The sequence below is a fragment of the Suricata suricatta genome, chromosome X, assembly GCF_006229205.1.
Source record: "Suricata suricatta isolate VVHF042 chromosome X, meerkat_22Aug2017_6uvM2_HiC, whole genome shotgun sequence".
Taxonomy (NCBI): Eukaryota; Metazoa; Chordata; class Mammalia; order Carnivora; family Herpestidae; genus Suricata; species Suricata suricatta.
Genome location: NC_043717.1, coordinates 53,590,534 through 53,601,139, shown reverse-complemented (window position 1 = coordinate 53,601,139; position 10,606 = coordinate 53,590,534). Strand labels below are relative to the sequence as shown.

The 10,606-nt window shown below is 33.4% G+C and overlaps 1 protein-coding gene across 3 annotated transcripts in view; it reads right to left on the bottom strand.

Annotated features, from left to right (window-relative positions):
* Positions 1–1,457: 1,457 nt before the first annotated feature.
* CHIC1 (cysteine rich hydrophobic domain 1) overlaps positions 1,458–10,606 on the bottom strand; it is a 60,225-nt gene continuing 51,076 nt past the window's right edge. The window contains exons 4-6 of one of the 3 annotated variants that reach the window (XM_029930681.1): positions 9,452–9,508; positions 9,138–9,197; positions 7,442–7,591 (exon numbers count right to left, since the gene is read on the bottom strand). In XM_029930681.1, the coding sequence (XP_029786541.1) occupies positions 7,541–7,591; positions 9,138–9,197; positions 9,452–9,508 (168 nt within the window). In that variant the 3' untranslated portion in view covers positions 7,442–7,540. Of the gene's footprint in view, positions 4,994–7,441; positions 7,592–9,137; positions 9,198–9,451; positions 9,509–10,606 lie in introns of those variants that run through there. The other 2 variants (XM_029930682.1, XM_029930683.1) reach the window with 2 other exon arrangements.

The window sequence follows — 10,606 nt, the reverse complement described above, 5'->3', positions numbered from 1 at the left end:
CCTGAGTTTCAGGGAGACAAAAGAAAATAGTAATGACCATGCCAAAACAAAAAGTAAATGCTCCTTCCAAAAGGGGCTACTCAGCGTTAATTTTTCACATATGAAATTTCTCAAAAGAAGTCAGAAATCTAAATTTCTATGTGAAGTCTCTTAATTTTAAGTGCTAGCAACTAATTAAAAATGTGTGAAAATTTTCTGCAAGTCAAAAAACATGTCTGTTGGAGGACTGACTATATCTTAGCTTGCAATCTTTTTCTAACAACTGACCTTGAGATGATGGATAAAATTGAACTCACTGAGTATCCTGATTTCTGCTAGAGGTCACTCAGCTGACAGAACAGGGATCACAACTCCGATTTTTGATACTTAGAACTGGAGAATTCTAGTATCCCCCAGAGGATTTCCTACCTTTAGGTAGGTAAATATTCCACATGTGTTAAATATTACTTACTGACAGATATAAAGGCATGTGTCTTCTGCCTTCAATAATAGAAAATGTAATGTAAAAAGTACATCCCATAGAACACATCCTACTCTACACTCAATGTTATCAATAAGAAGTATAGATTTTTGCTCCATTCATAAAGTTTCAAAAGAGAGTTTTATTTTATTTTTTAAGTATATTTATTTAGAGAGAGAGAACGTGAGGGAGCAGGGGAAAGGCAGAAAGAGAGAGGGAGAGAATCCCAAGAAGACTCCATGTTGTCAGCACAGAGCCCTGTTTGGGGCTCCAACTGTAGACGATGACTTGAGCCCAAATCAAGAGAGATGCTTAATTGACTGAGCCACCCAGGCGCGCCCCAAAAAAGAATTTTAAAGCAAAACATGAAACTTCCCAGTAGGGGAAGTCATCTCTGCTTTAACGTTTTAAAATTCGAAGTCTTTAAAAAAATATTCAGTATAATTATCAAAGAGGATGGGAAACACTAAGTTTTTCTTGTTATGTTACACTTTGTTGCTTTGCTAAATTTGTAAAAGTTTGGCATAGTTTAAAAAAAATCTAATGTTGCACGACAGTCAACTTGAGTAGTAACTCAAGTAGATGTTAACACTTGAATTTATTTTATAGCAATCTGATGACAAGAGGAGTCAAAAGTTTTATCAAATAGCTTCACATGTCAACAGTTCTTGCACTAGAAATTATGCTTAGTAAGGTGGAACACCACTTCACCTTACTTTTAATTTTTTTGTTCACAGGTAGGCATGCAAAGTAGTCTAGAAACAAATTCCTACTTAACCAAATACCAAGTACTGGGCGCAATAAACTACCTCAAAACCAAAAGATAGTATGAATTACTTACAGGGTCAGACATAACACCAACAAATGTAGGAAGAGGCGATATGCAAAATAAAGTTTTTAAAAGGAAGCCTTAAGTAAGGCTTTTAAAAAGAAACCTTAGGATGGCGAAAACAGGGAAGAAAAGGAAGAAAGGAAGGATGCACCAAGGAACAAACAATTCATTAATGTAGATTTGCGCTTTATTGTAATTCTGCATCCTGAGCTAATAAAATTTTATATCTGACAAGTGAACAACAGAAGCAGCAGCAAAAGTTTCAGAGAGGCAGGTGTCCTTCATTTTGGCACAGCTGTATATAGGTTGAGTTCTTTCAGGGGAGTCACTCTCAAACTTGGAAGAAAAATAAATTCATTCCACAGGCTACATAGCAATACAAGATGCACAAATGTTCTTGTTTGAATTGACACATCCACTTGTATTCTTTTCTGATAAAGCTGTCTCCACAGGAATCCTCTGCCAAAAAGTAGAAATCTTAGCCTTTTCAAATGGATGTTTTGATCAATGCCCACATTCCAGCTACCAGCATTTTTTGTTTTTGGAGCTGAGATTCGTATTTGTATGTGGTTAATCCAAGGAGGGTGAACTAGCTAGTTAGTAGATTATATAATTTCAAACATCTGTAATTTGTTCAAAGTTCAGTCATTAAAACAATTTTACACTATTTGCTTACTAGAAAATGGAAAATTAAGAAAATTAAGCTAAGATAAAAGCAAACAAATAAGCAAAGAATAAAAGAGAAATTTGAGAAATTACTGCCTGGACTCATAATTCTGAGTTTATACACAGAACTGCTTTGAGACTCAGAAGTTGATATTTACTCCAATGCTAGAACATATTACAACACTTTCCACATTTGCATCCAAATAAACTAGCTCAGTTATCATCCTGAAACAGAAGAAAAGAGAAAGCAGATTCTAACCCGAAATTATGTAGCCCAATCCAGCCCCCCCCCAAGTCTAGCATTTCATTATTTAGGGACTGGGTAAGTAACCTGGTGGAGAGGGTCAAATAATCTTACTTCCTTTATAAAAGTGGCTTCCAATATTTTTACCACAGAGATCCCTTTATTTTCCCTTCCCCATGTTTTCAAGTATTTTATTTACTAAACTGCATGTAATAATAGGCTTTTTCATTCTTTTACTAATCAAAGGCAGAATTGTCATTCACAACTTCTGATCAGAGGGTGATAACCAGTGTTATGTTAGGCAGGATTGAAGAAAATATAAGCAAAATGCACGGAAATTCAATGTCTTAGTTGGCTTGTGCAGCAGATATATTATGGGTAAATCTATGATTTCTGGTATACTTTTTGAAATATAAAAAAGGTTCAAGGATGTCCCCATTGCTATCTTTATCTTTCCCAAGTTGGGAACCACTGGTTTACATCCACCTGCTTTTCCTCCCTAAATATTAACATAACACAATTGTTAACATACAGGGAATTAATAACAAATTTACTACTGATAAAATAGATTAACTGCAACACTCATTCTGCAGGGTCTGAATGAGAAAGAAAATATAGAAATTGCAAAATTACGATATTCAGTATATCTTTCAATCAACTTCAAAAGCACATTAATATATGGAAAAAATCCTCAATTCCCCTGTGAGGTAGGTCCAGATTATTGTCCCCACTTCCACAATGAGGACATGAGGTACAGAGGAATTAAGCAGCAGAGCTAAGAATTAAACCAGAAGTGATTTGGGTTTGAATTCCACACCACTTTTCCTTCCATCTAATCTCAATTTGTTGCAACAAATCTTTTTGAGGATATGGAACTTGGTAAGACACTGAAGCAAATATTGGGTAGGAGATGAAACTTTTCACATCATTGTCAAAGTGGGTCCTCCCATATCTCCATTGTTGTGACAGTTATAATTCTTGCCTGGATACCAAATACATAATCAGGTTCCACATATGCAAAGCCCACAGACCTTAGTCCTTGGTTACTGGGGAAACTACACTTATTTTTATTACCATAGAGGGGCTGAGGTCTAGCAGGTATCAGGTTCTTTGAGTCTTTGAGTGTGACAAGAACACACATGAGCTGGGAGCCAGTTGGCAAGTCAAATATTTACTGTGTGCAAGGCACTGTGAGAATTTCCACCAAGGGTAGTAGATCTGAGAAAAATCATTCTGAGGTTCTGTGGAATAAAAATTTCCTCTGGATTCCTAGAATTACAGAATGTTAGGTTATCTCTAATTTTCTGTCCAGCTCTAAGTTCAAATCTATGATTTTATAGATTAAAAGACTGATATGTATTTTAAGCGATTTGCCCAAAGCCCACAATAGTAGACCATTTCCTCATATAGTATGAATCTGACAAATTCCACAGAAAATGGAATATATTCTCAGTTTGCCCTCATCAAAATGAAAAGACTGGCTCAGAATCAGAAAAGAGAAATTTGGGGGCAAGATAAGGATATACATATCACCCTTTTCAGCCCCCACATTACATGAACAAATGTTATTAATAACATCCATTCCTTTTTTTGTGGATAATTTCCCAATAGTTCATCATTTAAAGGAACCTGAACAATTAGACAAGTGTTGCAAAATGAAATTTTTTAAAGCAGAATTTTATAGGCATAAGAGGACTTAGCTTCAATGAATTTGGGCATCTTATAATCAAATTAGAAAAAGTATTTCCATGTGTGAAACTGCTCCACTTAAACGAGTGTATATAATTTCTACATCCCCCTAGGTCAACATAGTTCACTCTAATGAAATATTTTTGGGGCATTATGTTCAAGTAGTAAGGTTTGATTTTTTTTTAAGTGGTAGTTTATTTGCAAACAAAATTAAAGTGCTAACAATTTTTAAAAGTTCTCATACACTTGGAAAAACCCTATTTGTTTTAAGCCTTACAAATGTTATGGAACATCACTCAAATTATGAAAAATAAGAATTTCATTAAAAATGGCAGAGTGCTAAATGCTAACACAGTTAGATGAACTAATCAGACATTAGTGTTCATAGATAATAATATAAATAGTACATACATTAAATACTTAAGTGGGTTTTTGTAGGGCTTCAAAGACCATTGTTCTTTCAGAACCATGTTGAATTACACATTTACTAGAATTAGAATTATACCAGGTTTGTAAGTAATTGATAGTCCTGTAATATTTTAACACTAACATAATATGATTGAGGGAAAACAAAGAAACATGTTTTAAATAATAAATAGAAGAAACATAATACACTAATGAAATATTCTAATACTTGAAAAGGATGGTATTAAATCTAATGATCTACCAATTCATCCATTCTGTTTCCTTCAACATAAAATGTTTTTTGTTCAAAAAAGACAAGGTATTTCTCCATCTACTTCTATCAACTACAATGGTCTTTTCCCTAAATTAATAGAGTGGGTAAGAGGGAACAGAGAGTAGCTGAATACGGTTAGGATTTCATTTCATTTGATACATAATTTAGGTGTTTAAAGGGGCATTGGGGATGGAGATGCATAACGAAAGTCAAAGAAGGAATGGCTTTAACTTACAATTTCAAAGCTTTGTGAGATTTATATACTTTGGCAAATACATGTTATTTTCTGTGGAAACTACTACAGCAGGCTTCATAAAAGAATATCAAGTAACAAAGAAATTCTCAATTACTTTCCTCAACTTAAAAACAGCTTTCACAAAAATATTCTGCTAACTTGATAAAAATATCCAAGTATGCTCTACCCTGAGGATAAAAGAAAAAAAGGTCAATAACGGAGTAATTAATGACCACACAGTGTTCTTTGCCATTTCATCATTCACTGGTGCCATTTTCATTGAAAAGAAAACACTCCCCCCCCAAAGCACTTCAAAATACCCAACTGCTAATAAGCCCACTTCATAGGAAAATAGTTTGAAAAAGCAGTCATATAAGAAAGAAAATTGTGTATTTTCTGAGTAGTTCAAGAAAAGGAGTCAACCAGCATAATGAACAATAAAATAATACATTTAAAAGCAACTAGAGGAAGTATTAGAATAAAGTTTATAAATGCTGGCAAATGATTTTTTTTATGACAAATGTTACTATAACTCAAGTTATATTGTCATCTCCAGATGCACTCAGTTTTTGTCTCTTGTTTCATGGAAACAATTCACCACTTCCTGCTCTTCTTTGAGCAAAACCAAGTATGATTTATACATGGCAGAAAAGTTACTATGACTATTACATGGTCAAATTCTAAGTATATAGAAAAAAATTAGATTTTAAGGACTGACACTTAAAATTATTCGATCATTGGAATTAGAAATTTTGCATTATTCTGGAAACCAATTTGGTATTAAACAGTCACAGTTTGAAGCATAAGCCCGATGATATTAGCAGGAGCATAAACCACAGATACAGTTTCCCTGACCTTAGCTATAAAGCAAGACATTTGGTATGCATTTTCAGAGGTTTCCACCTTTCTATAAAAATACATATTTAATTTTGCAGTAGACAGATGAATGATATTTGCAGGCACACATATTAAAAGTTAGAGATTCTGGGTGGTTTGGTGGCATGGGGATCATGGGGTTCCACAGAGGGAGCTGGGAGGGTGTGCAAACAATTACAGTCATATATCAAACAGTGTCTCTTTTTGCCCTCTTCTTTTATTAATCCAAGACTGTGGATTTCAAATTAGGCATAAATTTTAAAAATGGCTTTAAAGACTTGACCTTTCATAAAGAAATGACTGTTCTCTTCACTGGGATACATGTTTGTCTAAAAAGTTTTACTAAAAGTAGTAAGATGACAAATAGGATAATATTCAGTCCAGGTACTTTTAATTTATTTTTAGCAATAGGAATTACAAATAATGCCTATATACAGGCATATATTTGTGGTCGAATTAACACAATATAAAGCTTTAATTACGTTAAAAATTCAAATTAAGTGTGGTGTTCTCACTCATCTTACTTGTGAGGAGAAAAAGAAATATGTACACATCAATGAAAAGGCTACATGTGTGATGAATTTATAAACTAAAATACTTTTGTCTATGTACTTGTCTTTCTTCATTAATAATATCCAAATATTTAAAAAAGGTTCTCAAAAATATAAAGAATGTTTTATCAATTATGAATCAGCCACTATGTATTCTTTAGGTACAGCTTCTCAATTAATTGCTCTCCCTCTTTCCCAAAGCAGAATATCAGAACTCCAAAAAGGGATTAGCAGGGGCTTTCGTGAGGATCTAGGCACCTCCCAAGACATCTGAAATCTTGAAATACTCCTTAAAGAGCATAATTGTGTGTATTTTCAAAAGTGGGAAATGATACATAGAGGGTAATAAATAAGGACAGTGAGGCTGTGAAATGTGTCAGATATCAAATGAATTTTTTAGGGGGTGCGAGTGGAGGATAAAATGGGAATTATTAAATTAAATGGAAAAACTAAGGTTCTGGGTTTCAGGTGCAATGCAGAGTATCTCAGACAACAACTTCAATTTTAATCCACTCATTAGAAAGGGCAGTCCTGCCCTACGCCTGAAATTTTAACAAACGAATTATGGCTCCGCCATAGAACATGTTAACAGTCTATATACATTCAAAAGGAAGCTTGCAGTCTTCATTCATATTAAAATCTATGCAGATTTGTTGGCAATACAGTAAGAGTAATATTACATTCTGTAAACCATGGCATATCACATTTTGTTATGCAAAGAGACAATATTTACAAGTCTTTTAAGAGTTTAAATATTTTATCCACTAACATAAGTGATAGTTTAGCAAAGTGCAGGACAAAACCAGTGCTACTAATTGCATGTCCTTTAAAAGCAAGTAAGAGTAAAGCCGTTTCTAAAAGCTACCAAAAGCTTAATTACTTATGTCCAGTAAGGGATTACAGAGCATTAAGTAGACTAGAAAAATGATGCATATTTAGAAACAGTGAGTATGAAAATTATAAGGCAGCATGCTTAGAACAAATTTTTGTTTTTGTTTTTTAAACACCAGCACTGATGTTTTTTATCTTTAGTGGCAACTATTTATATACATATATGTCTCTGTGTGTGTATTTATTTAAAAATTGAGAGTGCAAAACACAAGCCTCATTTAACAACAAAAAAGATGTGCAAATTTTCTTTTGAAGCCAACATAAATAAAAGAGTAAGGAGAATATTCTAAAGAATAAGAATAAGAAATAAAGAATAAGTTGAACACAGCAAAGGAGACCATCTTCATTCCAAAATCATCTACAAGGCACTAAGGGTAGGAAATGACAAGTAACACAGAAGTGACTGAATAAAATTCCTCAGTCGGGTCGGAATATGGGATATTTTGGTAAGAATTCTATTAGTATTACCTGTAAAATAAAAACAAACAATATATTGCTACAATAACTTCCATTTACTATAACATATATAACCCAGAAAGTCTATAATCATTTTTCACAAGACAGTGTTTTGGCCCTCTAGTATAAAGTGAGGTAAATATATAAAACAGTTATAAAAATGATTTATTACAAGTTTTCATTAGATTGGCAATTAAATTAAACTGGCAAACATACCTACTTATTGTAGCTAATAGTTTCTATGACTTAATTTACAAGAATTATTTATTTAACTGCAGAAAAGCAAACCCTCTTACATTATTATGTCCTTCTTCACCTCCTTCCCTCTTTTTTTTAAACAAAGTATAAGAGATTAAAATTGTTACACAGATTAGAAAAAATACCTTTTCTCTATATTACATGTATATATATTTCAATTAAAGCAGTTGATATTGGTTCTTACTATCTTTTATAAGTTGTTTGTAAAAAATAGTAAAATACCCAAATGGGCTGATTAAAATATTTTAATTAAAGGTTGGAAATACATAATACATAATAAAAACCTAAATAAACTTGTATAAATATATTAAATTTATATTTAATATTTTACTTATAAATTTAATGTGTATAATACTTTATATAAGGTTTTTGTCTATAGTGGATTTTAGATTTGTGGCCAGTCATTTGCACATTTTTTCCCCTAAGCTATGCAATGTGGAGAAAGATAATGTAATAATCATTATTTATGAAATGGAAATGGAACATTTATATATTAAATACAGACTACATATCAGCAACTCGAAGCTTAGGTAAATTTCATATTCTTTTGAGTGTTAATGATGCTCTAGTTATCACATTGGCTATATGTGAATTTGTGTTTTGTGATTAAGATTGCATAGCTTTCATTAAAAAAAAGAACCTATAATTTCTTTATTAAAAATTAAATGTCAGCTTAGAAAAAAAGCCAGGAACATGAATCCAGAATTCAGAAGTCAATTCTTATTTTGAGCAAGTTTTGACAAGGTAACATTCAGAAATACTTTGTTCAACAGCAGCTGTGCCCAGCATCATATGTGATGGTCTGCACTTATGTTAAAAGACGATTACAGCTGTGCAGTGTTTTCATTGGAGCATACAAGCTGAGATTTTTTCTAAGATCTAAGTAATTCCTAGCTTTCAAGATAGTTTGTGTTGGCCACACATCTAAAAAAGATGGAAGGAAACCTCCATGTTTCAACTGACAAAAGTTCAGGCTGAGGAGAAAAAGGTAGAAGAACTGACAAATGATAAGCATAGTGAAATGTCATTTAGAATGGAATCCAGGGGTGCTTGGGTGGCTCAGCCAGTTAAGCCTCTGACTTTGGTTCAGGTCATGATCTCACGGTTTGTGAGTTCAAGCCCTGCGTCCCGCTCTGTGCTGACAGCTCGGAGCCTGCAGCCTGCTTTGGATTCTATCTCTTTCTCACTCTGTCCCTCCCCGGCTTGTAAGCACACTCTCTCTCTCAAAAAGAAATAAAGACATTAAAAAAATTTAGAAAAGGATCCAAAAGAAAGTGACTAAAAACAACTGCATACTTACATACTCCATCATATTGCTAGTTTCGCATTTCCTTTTAGTCAACTTCCAGTGCAAAGCAAGCTAAGAAAGTACAGTTTGTTAAGAATTTCTATATCAATTTATATTACCTATAACATTTGAATAAATCACTGAAAACCATCCAGGTATAAGCATAAGATGCATAACACAGCATTTAAAAATAACTTGTTAAGAATAGATACTAAAATAGAATATTAATTCTCTAAATCATTCATTTGTGGCCTGAAAATTCCCCTTTTTTCTACTTAATAATGCAAATATATAAATGGGGCACTTATTTGCTTCAACTTTCTTACCTTGTGATATAATCTGTTATTTTCCCATTCTAATAACTTCTCAATTGATCTTCTGGTCTAAGAGAAAGAATCAAGACTTTGTTATAAGATGAACTGAAGAACTTTGTAAACTATGTGTATCTATATTTTTCTGCTTCTTTGTAAAATCTCATTATTTTCTCCTTTTGTTTTTCTATCAGAAATCAGGAAAAAAAAGCAATGTAACTGAAACTTCCCAAAGAAGAGTAATATTTTGAGCAATTATTATACTATTATTATGAGGTCTCTTTCTCTCCCACATACCCTCTTCACATACTCACATCCATGTATACGGGTTTTTAATATACACTTTTCAAAATGAAATATGTACAAATTATTCTGTGCTGATTCCATTCACTGGACTATTGTGAAATCATCGCCAATGTTGCTAGTAGTCCATTTATGGACTTAATCTTGACTTTCATATACCTTTGTATAGGATTACTTTTTCAATATACATGTAATATACCAAGCTAATCTAAGTCCTTACATAAAGTTTTCTTTTCAGAGCTCCTAGCACAATGCCTGGCATATGGTAGTCACTTGAGGTCTACAAGTTGAATAAAGCAAGCCAACATATATCAGAATTTCCGTGGAAAATAATATGTTAAAAACAGCTAGTCAGTGGATGCCTGGGTGGCTCAGTTGGTTAAGCATCTCTTAGTTTCAGTTCAGGTCACCATCTTGTGGCTCATGGGTTTGAGCCCTGTGTTGGGCTCCACGCTGTTGGTGCAGAGCCTGCTTGAGATTTTCCCTCTCTCCTTCTCTCTCTGAGCCCCACCCCTCGTTTGTGCTCTATCTCTCTCAAAATAAATAAATTAAAAAAATAAAACAAAAAACAGCCAGTCAAAAAACTTGTACTTGGAGGGAAAAATATGAATGAGAAGTAGCACTGTCCTAAACAAGGGGACGGAGACTGAATTTCTCTATTTGGAGTGCATGTATTTTGTAGAGAGGAAGAAAAGTTTACAAAACCATAAAAAAATTAAAATAGAGACCTCCACCACAGCAATCTCCTACTTGACACATCCTCAAAGGCAAGGGAAATGAAAGCAAAACTGAACCCGTGGGACTTCATCAAGATAAAAAGCTTCTGCAAGGCAAAGGAAACAATCAAGAAAACTAATAGGCAACCGA